The 17,564-nt window shown below is 40.6% G+C and overlaps 1 protein-coding gene across 13 annotated transcripts in view; it reads right to left on the bottom strand.

The window, feature by feature from the left end:
- PCGF6 (polycomb group ring finger 6) overlaps positions 1-7,600 on the bottom strand; it is a 1,082,924-nt gene extending 1,075,324 nt beyond the window's left edge. For 6 of the 13 annotated variants that reach the window (XR_014826845.1, XR_014826846.1, XM_021073480.2 and 3 more), the window contains exons 1-6: positions 7,182-7,600; positions 6,367-6,466; positions 6,158-6,254; positions 5,337-5,392; positions 5,177-5,236; positions 4,179-4,287 (exon numbers count right to left, since the gene is read on the bottom strand). Coding sequence is in view for 5 of the 13 variants with exons in the window: in XM_021073480.2 (XP_020929139.1) it covers positions 4,179-4,287; positions 5,177-5,236; positions 5,337-5,392; positions 6,158-6,254; positions 6,367-6,466; positions 7,182-7,544 (785 nt within the window). In the remaining 8 variants the exon portion in view is untranslated. Of the gene's footprint in view, positions 1-2,947; positions 3,075-4,178; positions 4,288-5,176; positions 5,259-5,336; positions 5,393-6,157; positions 6,255-6,366; positions 6,467-7,181 lie in introns of those variants that run through there. The other 7 variants (XR_014826851.1, XR_014826849.1, XR_014826850.1 and 4 more) reach the window with 4 other exon arrangements.
- Between the last annotated feature and the right edge of the window lie 9,964 nt (positions 7,601-17,564).

Genomic DNA, 17,564 nt, shown 5'->3' on the forward strand with positions numbered 1-17,564 from the left:
GCGACCTCAAAAGGACTCCTTGCCACATTGGAAATTTTCTTCCCCTTAACCATTTGAAAACAGATAAAAGACTATCTTATGATGTAGACGGACTGCCCATCATAATTATCAACATATAAGGTTCAATTCTCTTGTTTTACGGATAGGGAAGTCAAACCTCTGAGAAGTTAAAACTACAAGTTCCAGGAGGGCAAAGGCCATGGCTAATTTATTCACATTACATTTCCAGCAGTTAGGAGAGGGCTGTGCTGGTACACAGCAGGACCTTAATAAACATCTTAGGAATAAACAAAATGAAATGAGTTGAATTTTACAAAGCTATATAACAAAGGACCTAGGACTTAAATAGAGATCATCTTATTCCAAGTGAAGGCTCTTTTTTTTGCAGAGCAGGGAATGTGTTCATAATGTAACAAGTCTGGTTAGTGGTAATAACTGCTTTGAGCACTGTGGTCAAGTCCCACTCATTAGGAAAGCCTGCCATGATTAAGTACTGATTTCTGCTGTGGGCAAAGACAGAGATAATGGTGGCACACTTGTCACATATTTGCCATCTTTGCACTAATGCCATTTTTCAAAAAAAGGTATATAAAAAAATTGTCAGTTCCTACCGTGCATTAGTGGAAATGTTTAAATTTCCTCAAAATAATTTTTTATAACGATTAATTCCTGGAGTCCCTTTGTGGTGAAGTGGGTTAAGAATCCAGCATTGTCACTGCAGCAGCTTGGGTCACTGCTATGGCACAGGTTTGATCCCTGGCCCAGGAACTTCCAAGTGCCATGGGAGAGGCAAAAAAAAAAAAAAAAAAAAGAAAAAGAAAAAAAGGAAATATAACTTCCTTTCAATTTTCAAATTTTAATTAACTACACTTATTAAAAATAAAGTTATATGGTAAAAATTCAAACTCAATCGAAAGTAAGACTTTTTCCAATCCTAGACTCGGACTCCAATGTCCTTTTCTAGGAGCAACTGTTATCAACATTTTCTTATACATACTTTTAGGAATGGTCTGTGTCTGTGGAAAAAAAATGTGTATAGACGGAGTTCCCGTTGTGGCACAGTGGAAACAAATCCAATTAGGAATCATGAGGTTTCAGGATTGATCCCTGGTCTTGCTCAGTGGGTTAAGAATCCGGCATTGCCGTGAGCCGTGGTGCAGGTCGCAGACACAGCTTGGCTCTGGCATTGCTGTGACTGTGATGTAGGCCAGCAGCTGTAGCTCCGATTGCACCCCTAGCCTGGGAACCTCCATGTGCTGTGGGTGCGGCCCTGAAGAAATGTAATAAATAAATAAATAAATGGTCATATGCCATATATTCTCTTCTACATTTTGCTTTTTCCACTTAAGAAAGTGAATTCTGCCAATTATTCCACATTAGCTCATACATTACTATCACACGTTCATGTACTCTATTATATATTATTTTACCAGTTCCCTTGTGGACATTTTGGTTAGAACACATTCTTTTTTTTTTTTTTTGGTCTTTCTGTCTTTTCTAGGGCTGCACTTGAGGCATGTGGAGGTTCCCAGGCTAGGGGTCTAATCAGAACTGTAGCCGCCGGCCTATGCCAGAGCCACAGCAACACCAGATCCAAGCCACGTCTGCAAACTACAGCACAGCTCATGGCAACGCCAGATCCGTAACCCACTGAGTGAGGCCAGGGATCGAACCAGCAACCTCATGGTTCCTAGTCAGGTTCATTAACCACTAAGCCATTACAGGGACTCCAGAACACATTCTTTAATAACAGAAATCGCTGGTTTAAAGTTTGGTATTACATAATTTCTTCTCATTCTTCCAAAGAGATCTTTATTTCGTTATCATCAACCACTACTATGTGGGCTCTGTGAAGGTGTAAGAAAGGTTTATCGCCTCTCAGAGGTCCTTATCCTTAATATCATTGAGAATACAGGATTAATAAACAAAGAGATAAATACAACACAATAAAAGCTAGATACAAAATAAATGATACAGGGAACCTAAAGTTATAAGGAGGAAGTGAATGGGAAGTCAAATAGTCATCAGTGACATAAAAATGGAAGATCTTGAAAAAAAAAGGAAGATCTAGATTTCCAAGAAAGACATTTTAGTTTAATATGAAAACTACATATTTATTTTTTAAAACTACAGTTTGATACAGGCCAACTTTGAGATGACAGACAGTTTGCTTAACAATGTGGTGGTATAATGGAGTACACCATATGCTACTATTCGAAAGAAGCAATTTATGTGAATTAAGGCTATGTACAACTGCTTTGGAAAAAATCAATTTGGCAAAACCAAGCAAAGCTGAAGACAAGCATACAAAGACTCAGCGAATCTACACTCTTAGAGATCTGTCTCACATATACATAAAATATGTATAAAAACACTTAAGCAACATTGTTTATAATAGCAAAAGACCTAGAAACAACCTAAGTGTTCCACAGTACAAGAAAAGATAAATTATGGTGTATATATATATATATATATATATATATATATTTTTTTTTTTTTTTTTTTTTTTTTTACTTTTTTTTGCAGGCTGACAGCATACGGAGTTCCCTGGCCAGGGATCAGATCCAAGCCAGGGGTCAAACCTGCAACCCAGAGCTGCAGAGAAGCCAACGATCCCATTGCGCCATAGGGGGAAATCTTGGTATATTTATTTTAAAGGAATACTAGACAATGCTGAAAATGAGTAAACTAAAGTTACACATTTCAACATGAAATACACAATACTGAATGAAAAAAGCAAGTTGGGGAGTTCCCACTGTGGTGCAGTGGGATTGGTGGTGTCTCTGGAGTGCTATGATGGAGGTTTGATTCCCAAACTGGCACAGTGAGTTAAAGAATCTGGCATTGCTGCAGCTTGGATCTGAGCCCTGGCCCAGGAACTCCACCTCCTATGCTGTGGGGTAGCTAGAAAATGGAAAAAGCAAATTTGGAGTTCCCTCTGCAGTGCAGTGGGTTAAGAACCTGACTTCAGTGGCTTGGGCCACTGCCTGGTGCAGTGGGTTAAAGGATCCAGAGTTGCTGTAGTAGCAGCATAGGCCACAGCTGTGGTGTGGATTCAAGACCTGGTCCAGGAACTTTTTCAGCCATGAGGGAAAAAAAAAGCAAGTTGGAAAAATTATGTATGATAACTGTGTAAGTTTTTAAGTGGGCAAAAGCAATTCTACATATTGTTTAGGAATGGATACATAATTGGTAAACACATTAAAAATATATGGAAATAACAATCACTACTTTTAGGAGAGTAGTTTTTACCCTCTAAAGGAAGATGGAATGAACAAGAGGAGGTAGCCAAGAGTCTTCTGCCATACGCATTAGCACAGTTTACTTCGAAAGCCAGATGATGGAGATACAAGTGGCTTTTTTTAGGGCTGCACCTGTGGCACATTGAAATTCCCAGGCTAGGGGTCTAATCAGACCTACAGCTGCTGGCCTACACCACAGCCACAGCCACCCCACTGAGTGAGGCCAGGGATAGAACCTGCATCCTCATGGATACTAGTTGGGTTCGTTTCCTATTGAACCACAATGGGAACTCCTATAAGTGGTTTCTATACTACCCTTTAGACCTTTTTCTAAGTCTTAAATATTTCAGAATTATTGTTAGAAGTTCTGTTGTGGCTCAGTGGGTTAAGGATCCAGCATTGTCATGAGCTGTGACACAGGCTGCAGACTCCATTCGGATACCGAACTGCTGTGGCTGTGTCATAGGCTGGCAGCTGAAGCTCCAATTTGACCCCTAGCCTGGGAACTTCCATAGTTCTGGGGTGCGGTGCTAAAAAGACAAAAAAGAAAAAAAAAGAATTATTTTTTAAAGGATATCAGAAAAACTCGATGTGACCTTAGTTAAGGATGATTTCGTAACTGCAGGGACTTTAAAAATTCTTTATTTTAAAATTTAGAGATGATGGAGTTCCCATCGTGGCTCAGTGGTTAACAAATCTGACTAGGAACCATGAGGTTGCGGGTTCAATCCCTAGCCTCGTTCAGTGGCTTAAGGATCTGGCGTTGCTGTGAGTTGTGGTGTAGGCTGGCAGCTATAGCTGCGATTAGACCCCTAGCCTGAGAACCTCCATGTGCCGCAGGAGTGGCCCTAGAAATGGCAAAAAGACCAAAATAAATAAATAAATAAATATATTAAATTAAATTAAATTAAATTTAGAGATGGAGGTTTTACTCACCCAATGAACTCTAGTAATAAAGACATGTCAAGTTCAGGTGGAATACGAAACACTGATTCTAAGACTTTCTTAGATCTTCCTTTGCTCAAAGGGACTGGCTGTGGAACAGCTATTTGGTAGCCAAACAAAAAGGTTGAATTAGAATAAAAATTTCATAAATTGAGATCCTTGAAAAATTACACAGATTTAACTATGCTGACTATTTAAAAAGTCATAAAGCACTCTATCTCCCTCATCCATCAGAGCCAGTGAAATTAGAGACAAGCCGGGTGACCACTCTGCAATGTGTGGCTGGTTTATCAAGGCCACAGAGAGAGAGAGCTCAGCATAAAAGCAACGGTAATTGTGAATAACCCCTAACAAGCACTACTACGTGCCAAGGTTCAGGACTCATGCTCAGCACTTTCCATGCACCATCTCATGTAACCCTTATTATAAATCATAACAATATAATAACACATAGGTACTACTGCTACTTTTTTTTAAACTGTAAAATAAATGAGATTAGAGTTAAGTGAGATTAGGCAATCTGCCTAAAGTTACCCACACAGTAAGTGGAAGAATGAGAATTTGAACCCAAATCTAATTTCCATGTTGTGATATCACTATCATAAAAACTAACATTTGAGGTTACTATGTTCCAGGCACTGTTTTAAGTGCTTTGTATTACTCATTACACCCTTACAACAAGTTTATAAAGTGCTATCATTATCCCTACTTTATAGAAGAGGAAATTGAGACATTGAAGTAATTTGCCAAGGTCATACACCTAATAAAGTGGCACAGCCAGAATCACACTCAATCTAGTTCTAGAGCCTGTATTCTTTAATCCTTATAAATAATTAATTTGGATTACAGTAAATCATTACCCTCAAAATCTTTCTCTCTTTGATCATAAAATAACCAACTATCACCAAAAAGAACCTCAAAAGGGGTAAATTTTATTAAATTAGTATTCTTTAATCCATAAATACATTATGGCATACACCCAAACTTACCAGGTTTAGGTACTTCTAGACCTCTTTCTTTATAGAAATCATGCATTTGCTTTTTTTCTCCTAAAAAATGATAAAACACAGACTAAATTACACTTAAAATGTAACTAGTAGAGTCAGCAGAGAGTCTGGGATTCACAACTATGTAATAAAATAAACTTACTTTCCTCTAGATTGATCACTAATTTGTACACTATGTCTTGTAACTGTCGGTCCAACCTAATGAAAGGAAAGGATGGAGAATACCTCAGAATTCAGAAAAATGCATTTGGTACAGAATGAATGATGTTCTTTTTACGCAACTCTTTTCTCTTAGGCTATATCCTTTCTCAGAGGTGAATTATTTTTAGGAAGCACTCGTGGTTCTCATCTGAGAGAACCTCAAATAATTATATGTAATCATAATTACAAGTAATTATAGGCTTTTGAACAGTTTACTAAATTGTTCTATGTGTAGTGGTCTTATTCCCTTGATAAGAATGTGAGCTTGAGAACAGAGACTGTATTTTGAAATTCTTTCTATGAAGGTAGTAAAAAAGGTAATAGCATTTGCTAAACAAATGAAAGTAGTCCACTTTTAGTATTTTTCTTCCCTTAGGAAACTGAGCATGAACTGAAAATTTAATGAATAAGCCACATGACCTATGACAGGCTTTTCTAAAGAGGTCAATTATTTTAGGTATTAGTTATAAAAATAGAAATCCCAATACACAGAAAAATGACAAGCTTAAACTAGCCTCATTAACTTGAGTGATGGAATTAAAATCCTCAAGAAAAGAGGTCTGTCCTTTTGTTTGTTTGTTCATTTAAGTTCCCAGCAGATATCACAGTGCCTGGAACACAGTAAGTGCTCTATTTCTTTAAAGAATATATATTTCTTTCTCTCATCACTTTGGGATAGGCCAAGAATTTATTACCAACTACACAACTTCAAATTTCAGAAAAAGTATACCTAAAATATAAATTTTACTCATATATTCTTACCTTATGTTGTAAAGAGGTTGTGTCTGATGGACCACTATGTTGCATTTTGGACATCTGTTGCTATAGTAAAAGTGTCTTACAATGCAGCTTTTACAAACTGTTGAAAAAGGACATGTTTAAGTTAGAATGCTTTCAAGACATTTCAAAAACTATATTATTTGGAAATGCTTTCAAGACATTCAAAAGCTATATTATTTGGAAATGCTTACATGTATGAAGACATTCTGTAATGGTAGTTGCATCTATTAAGTAACCTTTGCAAATGGAACACAAGATGTATGGGGTCAGCTCAGAAAGGTTAATCAGGCGCTGCAAATGCAATGGAAATGGTTTTAAAATACAAGTCCTTGCCTTCTCAAACTAATACCAATAAAGTGTAGCTTACTTTGCAACATGGAAACTTGTTACAGTACCTACAACTCTTCAGAATACTCTCAAAGTTACAATAATAACACAACATAAACCGATGTTTCAAAAAGCTTTCACTCTTTGGATATATTGTATATTGCCAGATAAATGGCATCCTACTTTATGAATTACTGCGAAGTGGACAAACTTCCAGATACTAGTGTTTAATATATTAATTCTCACTACCTAGGTGCATTGCCTAACTTGATTAAGTATGCGCTGTCCCATTTTAAAAAGTCTTCCCAGTCAGAGATTGATTAGGTGGGGAAGGGTTTACCATCCTTTCAAGACCCTGTAGAAATGGACTGTTCCCCCGCCCGTCCCACTGCACACTCCAAGAAGGCAGGAGGACGGAACCCTTGGCGCCTTCGCCCCTGGCAGTAGTTTCAATAATGAGTAAGTCGGACCCAGAGAGCCTAAGCGACTGCAGGAACCTCACAAAATGAGTCGGCAGCGAATCGGGCTGGCACGGAAGACCAGTCCGCACCACAAGCCTAGGCAGGCAGCGCAGGGAGGGCGGGTCGACACAGGTGCCAAAGGCTGCAGCAGCGAGCGGGAGACCCCGCCGGGCCCTGACTGAGGAGGCCTCGCATGGTCGGACAGGGGCTAGCGATACCTCCTCCTCGTCCTCGGAGTCCGGCCGGCCCCCCTCCAACCTCAGCGAGAAGTGGCTCATCTCTTCCTCCTCCTCCTCCTCTTCTTCCTCATCCAGGTCTTCATCCTCTTCCAACTCCTCGTCCTCGTCCTCGAAGCGGCTCCTCAAACGGCCCAGGCTGCGCTCGGGCTCCAGCTCAGGGGGCCGGGAGCCGGAGCAGCCGGGAGCCCCCGCCTCGGGCAAAGGCGGCGGGCCCTCCTCACCCGCTGAGGGCGCGGGGGTGAGGGCAGGCGGGGAGACGGGGGGCGGCGGCGGCATGGCTGCGGCTCCCTCGGCCTTGGTAGCGCCGGCGTTGCCTGTCGTTACCGCCGGGACCCCCTCCATGCCGAGGGCAGAGACCAGGCGAGGCGAGACCAGGTGGCTGGATAGCGCGGGAGTTCCGCCCGCCTGCCTGAGCCGCCAGTACGCAGGCGCGGGAGGCCTGCGGAGCCCGCTGGGAACTGTGGTTCGTTGCTCCTCACCTAAGTCCGCGGCGTAGGCGGAGCCACTCAGGTATATGGGGCGGGGCTTGCAGGCCTCAGAGGAATCTCACCCATTTTTTCCTTTGAAAGGCTGACGCTCCCTTCACAAAATTGCTACCTCTCAGACAACAATATTCTCTTTGTATCACCTGATGTTCAGAGCACTGAAACAGATCCTATAACAATGTTGCATTATGAATAATAATGATTTCGATTTGAGTACCAATTATGCGTTTCTTCCATGCAAGGTTATTTCCATTAGGAAGTTAAATATATACGTTTACTTATTTGGAGGAATCAAATCTTGTATTTTTATCTTGCTACAGGATGAAAACTTAATCACCAAAGACAGTCTATTATTCCCTATTACATAAAGGAAAGTCAATTATATTTAATTCAACAAACATTTGTTGAGGATCTACTGTGGCAGGAAATGAGCCCTATCCATGCACCCCAAACCCCCAGTTTTATTAGAAGAGAGATTTGGAGTTGGTGTTCTTTATTATTGGTAAGATAGTGCCAACTAATGTCGGGTAATGTTTGGAAGCCAGATTCAGGGAGGAATCAAATGCTCCTCAATGAGATAATGCTGGGAGGAAATCACATTTGTGAGAGAATGTGTTGTCACTGAGTAAAATTAATGTTAATTTGGGAGCAGTAAACTGAAATAGCTCCAGGATTTGTCAGTCCTATGGTGTGATGGCTAGTTTTATGTGTCAACTTGACTAGGATATAGTATAGTTTTTCAATCAAACACATAGGTGTTTCCGTGAAGGTATTTTTGTACGTTCGATTAATATTATCATCAGTTGACTTTATTTTATTTATGTATTTATTTATTTGCTTTTTAGAGCCACACCCACAGTATATGGAGAGTCCCAGGCTTAGGGTCTAATCATAGCTACAGCTGCTGGCCTACGCCACAGCCACAGCCACACCAGATCCAAGCCGTGTTTGCCACCTACACCACAGCTCATGGCAATGCAGGATCCTTAACCCACTGAGCGAGACCAGGGATTGAACCTGCAACCTCATGGTTCCCAGTTGGATTTGTTTCCACTGAGCCACAATGGGAACTCCATCAGTTGACTTTAAGTGAAAGATACTATCTTTTATAATTTAAATAAAATTCATCCAATCAGTTGAGAAGCCTTAAAAGCAAAGCTGAGATTCCTCTGAGGAAGACATTCTTCCTATGGACTGCAGCATCAGCTCCTGCATGGGAGTTTCCATACTGTTCACTTGCCCCACAAATTGCTAAGACCTGCTTAGCAAGACCTAACAATCATGTAAGGCAATTCCTTGTAATAAATCTGTTCATAAGTAGATACATCCAGGTGAGTTCTGCTGTGGCTTAGCGGTAATGAACCCAACTAGTATCCAGGAGGATGCGGGTTCAATCCCTGGCCCTGCTCAGTGGGTTAAGGATCTGGCATTGCGATGAGCTGTGTTGTAGGTTGCAGATGCAGCTCAGATCTGGCTTTGCTGTGGCTGTGGAGTAGGACCCATAGGCTGGGAGCTTCCATATGCTGCAGGTGCAGCCCTAAACAAACAATAGTGAACAAAACCAAAAATATAATCTCCAAATATATCTAAATATATATATATCCAAACATATATAAATATATAAATATATATATCTCCAACTGATTATGTTTCTCTGGTAGAACTCTGAATGATAAACGTGGAAAATGGCTTAATTATGTGATGTTTATAATATACAGGCCTTCCAGAAGGTATCTCTTCTGTAAAATGAGAATTTCTTGTGTCTCAATTGTGATCCATGTGTGTTATCACATCCAAGTTGTATTTTGAGCATTTCTGTGGGATCTTTACATTTGACAAGGCACTAGAACTGAGTCAGGCCCTAGATTGAGCCAGAACTTCACTCTCATCCTGGATCCCAACTTGTTAGAATGGTATAAAGGTAAAACAGCAAAACTGGATTGAGCACAATCAATAATTGTACCCCATATATCTTGATTAGAATGAGAAAGGGGCTGTAGAAAAGATGAAATATCAGTACTAGTATTTTTTCTGGGGGGGGGTGCTTGCTTTGATATTTCAAAGAGAAAGGCATATCTAAAAATTGTTATATAGGTTCACACAATAATTCACCATCTCCTTTAGGTGACAACAGAGGCTGGTTTACTATGAAAAATAGTGGATTTCTAGGAACCAGTTTTTTCTCCTTGTGAATTTGTTTTTGTTTTTATTGGATTATAGGAAACGGATTGGAAAATATCTTTGTGGGTGATGCCCCACCAGGGAAAGGCCCATTCTTATCTGCATGGTATAGCCTTTGGAATTCTTACTTCTTCCTGGAGCTGCTGCTCTTGCTGCCAGCAGCTTCTTCAGGTCCACTCCTGAGTGGCTCCTCCTTCTGGGCGCCAAATTTTTAAAGCAGATCCATTACCAACATGGTGGGACTGGATCAGGAATCCAGAAATTCATAAATGGGAGTTCCTGATGTGGCTCAGTGGAAACAAATTGGACTAGGAACCATGAGGTTGTGGGTTCGATCCCTGGCCTCGCTCAGTGGGTTAAGGATCCAGCAATGCTCTGAGCTGTGGTGTAGCTTGCAGACATGGCTGGAATCTGATGTTGCTGTGGCTGTGGTGTAGGCTGGCAGCTGTAGCTCAGACTAGACCCCTAGCCTGGGAACCTCTGTATGCTGCGGGTGCAGCCCTCAAAAGCAAAATAAATAAGTAAATAAATAAATAAATACATTAAAAAAAAGAAACTCATAAATGCTCCTTGGGATGGAGTGATTTTCTTGTACTCTTTTATTTGTAAATAAATAATTCACCAAATTAAAAAAAAAATTCTTTGGCTGCAATTTGCAATGGGTTGATTTGAGATCTTAGTTCCCAGACCAGAGATCAAACTTGGGCCACAGTGGTGAAAGTGCGGAATCCTGGAGTTTCCATTGTGGCTCAGTGATAGCAAACCCAACTAGTATCCATGAGGACTGGGGTTTGATTCCTGGCCCCACTCAGTGGGTTAAGGATCCCGCATTTCCGTGAGCTGTGGTGTAGGTTGCAGATGCAGCTCAGATCTCCAGTTGCTGTGGCTGTGGTATAGGCCGGCAGATGTAGCCTCAATTAGATCCCTAGCCTGGGAACTTCCATAATGCCACAGGTACGGCCTTAAAAAAAAGCAAAAAAAAAAAAAAAAAAAAGTGTAGAATCCTAACCGCTAGACCAGGGGGGACTCCCCAAAGCTTTAATTTTTTTTTTTTTGGTCTTTTTAGGGATGCGCCTGTGGTGTATGGAAGTTTCCAGGCTAGGGGTCAAATTCGAGCCAGAGCCGCAGGCCTATACCACAGCCACAGCAAGGCCAGATCCCAGCTGTATCTGTGATCTACACCGAAGCTTTAGGCAACACTTTGAGAGAGGCTGGGGATCCAACCTGCATCTTCATGGATGCTAGTTGGGTTCTTAACCCATTGAGCCACAAAAGGAACTCCCAGAGACTTTAATTTTTAAAAGCAAATTAAAAACCAAAGGACTTTATGGTATCAATTCATTTCAAAAAGCTTTACTTAATTTCAAATTATCAATATTCTATATAAATACTGTCTGGGATTGATTGCTTTCCTTTTTTTTTTTTTTTTTTTTTTTTTTTGCTTTTAAGGGCTGCACTTGTGGTATATGGAAGTTTCTAGGCTAGGGGCCAAATTGGAGCTGCAGCTTCTGGCCTACACCACAGTCACAGCAACTCGGGATTCAAGTCATGTCTGTGGCCTACACCACAGCTCACAGCAACACCAAATCCTTAACCCACTGATCAAGGCCACGGATTGAACCTCTATCCTCATGGATGCTAGTTGGGTTTTTAACCTGCTGAGCCACAATGGGAACTCCCAGCTTCCTTCTTTTTCTGATCATTTTTCTTCACATGTTTCAGAAAGCTATCTTGGCTCTTAGAGTGCTTACTATGTTCAATACATACATTAATTCTCTTTGCAAGAATCTTGCCCTTGTTTATTTACAACAATGCCAACAGCAGGCTGGCTAACATAGACTCTTTCAGTTTTGCCACAGGAACATGTGTGGGGCATTCCTTTTTGAAGAGTGCTCATTCCTTTGATGTCTACAATATCACCTTTCTTGTAGATTCACATGGATGTGGCCAAAGCAACAACTCCATGTTTTCTAAAAGGCCTAGAGAACATAGAGCGGGTCCCTCTCCTCTTTCCCTCTGTGGTAGTCACTTTGGCGAATTACTGGCAGAGGGAAATTCTGGCTGAAAGGGACTCCTTTCTCTCTTTCTTCCTTCCTTCCCTCCTTCCTTTTTGCCTTCCTTCCCTCCCTTCCTTTCTTCCTTCCTTTCTTTCTTTCTGTGACTTAGGGTAGCCAAAACAATCTTGAAAGAGAAGAGCAAATTTGGAGGATACATGTGTCCCAATTTCAAAACTTACTACAAAGCTACAAAAGTATAGTATTAGCATAATGGTAGAGATACAGATCAAAGGAAATATAATTGAGAGGCCATGGAAACAACCTAAATGTCCATCGACAGAGGAGTGGATCAAGAAGATGTGGTACATATACACAATGGAATATTACTCAGCCATTAAAAGGAATGAAATACCAGCATTTTTAGCAACATGGATGGACCTAGAAATTATCATGCCAAGTGAAGTCAGCCATACAATGAGATACCAACATCAAATGCTTTCACTGACATGTGGAATCTGAAAAGAGTACAGACTTAACTTCTTTGCGGAACAGATGCTGACTCACAGACATTGAAAAACTTTTGGTCTCCAGAGGAGACAGTTTGGGGGGTAGTGGGATGTGCTTGGGTTGTGGGATGGAAATCCTGTGAAACTGGATTGTGATGATCATTATACAACTACAGATGTGATAAATTCATTGAATAATAAAAATAATGTGATAAATTCATTGAATAATTAAAAAAAAAAAGAATTGAGAGGCCAGAAATAAACCCTCACATTTATAGTCAATTGGTTTTATTGACAAAGGTGCTAAGACATTCAAAGGGGAAAGAATAGTCTTTCAGGAGTTCCCTTCATGGCTCAGCGGTTAATGAACCCAACTAGGATCCAGGAGGATGCGTGTTCGATCCCTGGCCTTGCTCAGTGGGTTAAGCATCCAGCGTTGCCATGAGCTGTGGTGTAGGTTGCAGACTTGGCTTGGATCCCAAGTTGCTGTGGCTCTGGCGTAAGTCGGCAGCTACAGCTCCGATTAGACCCCTAGCCTGGGAACCTCCATATGCTGTGGGAGTGGCCCAAGAAATGGCCAAATAAATAAATAAATAAATAAAAATATAACACTATTAAAAGAAAACATAGGTGTAAATCTTCAAGGCTTTGGATTAAGTAATTGTTTCTTAAATATGATACCAAAAGCATAAACAAAAAAGATAAATTAGACATCATCAAAATTTAAAGCTTTTAGCTTCAAAGGGCACTATCAAGAAAGTAAAAAGACAGCCTATATAATGGAGAAAAATTTGGCAAGTCATATATTTGAAAAGAACTTATATCTAAAATATGTAAAGAATTATTATAGCTCCATAACGAAACGACAACCCAATTAAAAATGAGCAAGGGATCAGTGGTTAACAAATCCGACTAGGAACCATGATGTTTCAGGTTCGATCCTTGGCCTTGCTCAGTGGATTAAGGATCTGGCATTGCTGTGAGCTGTGGCGTGGGTCGCAGACATGGCTTGGATCCCAAGTTGCTGTGGCTGTGGTGTAGGCTGGCGGCTACAGCTCCAGTTGGACCCCTATCCTGGGAGCCTCCATGTGCTGTGAGTGCGGCCCTAGAAAAGGAAAAAAAAAAAAAAAAAGCAAGGGAGAGAGCCTCCTTGCCTGCTCGCTTGTATCTCTCATAAGCGTCTTACCTTAATAAATCTATTTCTTGCCTAACAAAAAAAAAAAAAAAAAAAAAAGAGCAAGGAGCCAAACAGACATTTCTCTAAAGAAGATGTGCAAATAGCCACCATCATTAGCTATCAGGGAAAGGCAAATCAAAACCACAGTGAGATATCACTTCACCCACTTCACATCTACTGGGATACTACACAAGTGTACAAGGATTGGTGAGGATGTGGAGAAACTGCTTATACATTGCTTAATGGAAAGTCAAATGGTGCAGCAGCTTTTAGAATCAATCTGACAGTTCTCAAAAGACCAAGAGTTATCATATAATCCAGGAATTCCACTCCTAGGTGTATATATATATACTCAAGAGAAATGAAAACACATGTCCCACACAACACCCGTTACATGAATGTTCATAGCAGCATAATTTATAACAGTGAATAAGAACTCCAATATCCATCAAGTGATAATGGATGAATAAAGAATATTGTATATCCATTCAGTGGGATATTATTTAGCCACAAAAAGAAATAAAGTACTAATACATGCTGCAACATGGACGAACTTTGAAAACATTGCGCTAAGTGAAAGGAGCCAGTCATAAAGGATCACATGTTGTATGGCATTGTTTACATGAAAGGTCCAGAATAGGTAAATCCATAGAGATAGAAAATAGAGTAGTGATTGCCTATGGCTGATGTGTTGGAGATAAATGGGGAGTATATGTTTAATGGGTACAGGGTTCCTTTTGGGGGTGATGAAATGCATGAAAATATAATGTGATGGTTGCAAAAAAATAATTTTACACTATGAATGAGTGAATTGTTGGTATGTGAATTATACTCAATTAAGATATTTAAAAGTGAGAGTAAAAGAAGTTCCCTTATGGCACAGCAGGTTAAGAATCTGGTGTTGCAGCAGCTGTGGCACCCTGGGAACTTCCACATGCTGAGGGTCTGGCCAAAAAAAAAAAAGGGAGAGTAAAATGGTAAATATGAAAATGGTGCATCATGAGTATATTACACATTTTTTTTTTCATTTTAGGGTCGTACCTACAGCATATGAAGGTCCCCAGGCTAGGGGCTGAATCAGAGCTGTAGCTGCCAGCCTATACCATAGCTGCAGCAAGGCAGGATCTGAGCCTCATCTGTGACCTACACCACAGCTCATGGCATCACCTTAACCTACTGAGTGAAGCCAGGGGTTGAACTTACATCCTCTTGGATACTAGTTGGGTTCTTAACCCCCTGATCCACAATGGGAACTCCTATTAAACTTTTTCTTCAAAATTATGTTCAGACTTTGAAGACAGAAAAAGGTCATGAAAATTGTGTAATAGAAATAATTCCTGAAAAAAAAAGTCATGTAAAAAGAAATGAACCAAAGAAAGAGACTAAGTAAGATTAAACAGTTTTTCTAACATGCTCTCATGAACCACAGATGTATGTCTGATACACATCATCAGAATATGTTAGGAATGTTAGCCCCTCTCTGTCTTTAAAAAATAAAATAGTAGGAGTCCCCATCATGGCACAGTGGTTAACGAATCCGACTAAGAACCATGAGGTTGCAGGTTCGATCCCTGGCCTTGCTCAGTGGGTTAAGGATCCGGCGTTGCTGTGAGCTGTGGTATAGGTTGCGGACGCAGCTCGGATCCCGTGTTTCTGTGGCTGTGGTGTAGGCTGGCAGCTACAGTTCCGATTAGACCCCTAGCCTTGGAATCTCCATATGCCGTGGGAGTGGCCCTAGAAAAGACAATAAACAAAATAAAATAAAATAGTAGTGGGAGTTCTCATTGTGGTGCAGTAGAAAGCTATGATTCTGTTGAAAGTGAATACTTTTGCATATCCTCTGTAAGCCATCTAAGCAGCGATTTTTTCGGTTTGGGAGTTTGTTGTTTTTGCTTCATTTCCCTCCTGTAAGAAGATTTGTTGTTCCACTGGCAATGTTGGCATACTGAGGCAAGGCCTCACCAGGTGGGAGCCAGAAAAGACATGAAAAGCTATAGCTTCTTTTCGAACATGGCTTTGGCCAAGTTCAATAAACGCTTGTAAGTGGAAGAAGAGCTTGCAATTTGCAGTGTGGTGGTCTATAACCTGCAGGATATTCAAAGCATCAGTAAGCCACACACCCCAGTAAGGACAGGCTCCCTCAGGAAAGCCAGGTCAGGGCTCGAGCATCGTAGAAATGAGTCACACTCATCTTGCTCCATGAAGAACAGTGTATTTGGACAGAGGGATAGACAGTTTGATGCAAGTACCCATCCTGCAGGGCAATAACTCTGGCACTGGACATAGACATCTGCTAGGATAGTAAATAAGAACACTCATGTTTGCATGTCAGGGCCTGTCACTGACGCAGGTGTGGGAGCTGGAGGAGTAGGGAAATGGTCTCTCCTTTGTAAAATACAAATGTGCTAGTCGTTCAAATTCCCTCAATATGGGTGAGATTACCCGTTCTCTTCATGAGGAAGGGCTCAGTTGGCATGGGTGAAGACCACTGGCTGCTGGATGTCTGCGCCTGATCCACAAGTCACAATATATCTTAACAAGAGACCAAGAAATGTAATCTACAATAAATACAAGTTATTGAAAATTTATTTTTTATTTTAATGATTTTTATTTTTTTTCATTATGTTCTGTCAATTTTCTACTATACAGCAAAATGATCTAGTCTCTCTCTCTCTCACACACACATTCTTTTTCTCACATTATCCTCCATCATGCTCCATCACAAGTGACTACATATAGTTCCCAGTGCTATACAGCAGGGAAAATTTAGAGAATTTATTAGAGGAGGCAGCAATAGCACCTGGAAAGAAGATAAATAGTTAGAGAAAAGAGGAAACCAAAAATAGCTGAGAGCACTAAATAGGAAAACAATACTTTAGAACAGAGATTGGCAATTTTTTTTCTGTAAAAGTCCATGTAGTAAATATGTTTGGCTTTGTGGGCCGTAATAGTTTCTGTGGTGTAGGCCAGCAGATACAGCTCTGATTGGATCCCTAGCCTGGGAACCTCCATTTGCCTTGGGTGCAGCCCTAAAAAGACAACAACAACAACAAAAATAGCCAGGATAACACTAGGAATGGACAATCTCTAAAAACATTAAACATGTCATAAAGCCTTTCTAATGAGAACATTGCATGTAATACTGCATGAAAAATAGACAAACTATAAATACAACAGAAAATCTAGAAATAGATGCAAGTACATATACAACTTTAGTGTATGATAAAAGTGGCAGCATCTCAAATCACTGGAGCAAAGACAGACTTTTTCATAAAGGTATTCAGGAAAACTAGGAACGACTAGCACATTTGTATATCCTTGTTAGTATTTTGCAAGGAAAGAGTTATAATGGTTGCATATTCCCTCCCATTTTCAAGAGAACCTAGAACCACAATTGACCTTCGGTAAACCCCTTGGAATATGGCCCTCAGAATGTTCTTTTTATGTCAGTGATTGATGACTTTGCTCTATACACCTGGAGCAATGGACTACGCTGTCCCAGCTTTTCAGATTGCTTTGCACAAACATCAAGACTGATGATTTTCAAGCATCTGATTTCATTACTGAGTTCCGGCTATTCCCATGGCTGGCTGGGTAGCAGGATATGCCTCCCATATGATCAGCTCCACCCACCCCATAACATCCTACAATTCAAGTAAGATTCCTTGGGTAGAGACATACCACATATGCCTATAGTTTGATGAAAGAGGGTGGAGTAGGGGAGGGAGGGAGAGGAAGAGCATCCTGTGTGGTCCTGGATGGAAAAGATGCAGAAGCCTACATTTGTCCTCTCTGGACTCTGCTAATGCACATCTTTTTCTTGCTGCTTTCACTCTGTATGCTTTGCTGCCAAAAACATTAACCTTGAGTATAACTTGAAACTGAATATTGTGAATACTTTTTGTGAATTGATGGACTTGAGGAGCTTTTGGATTTCTGAAACACTTTTGAAAAAGATAAAGTTAGATTCATACTTCACACTATATACAAGATTCAGTCCCAAACTGACTAGAGCA

Source organism: Sus scrofa, chromosome 14, assembly GCF_054392235.1.
Source record: "Sus scrofa isolate SSC_HxYL_T2T_F1_AM1 chromosome 14, Sscrofa_HxYL_maternal_Yorkshire_Landrace_v2.0, whole genome shotgun sequence".
Lineage (NCBI taxonomy): Eukaryota > Metazoa > Chordata > Mammalia > Artiodactyla > Suidae > Sus > Sus scrofa.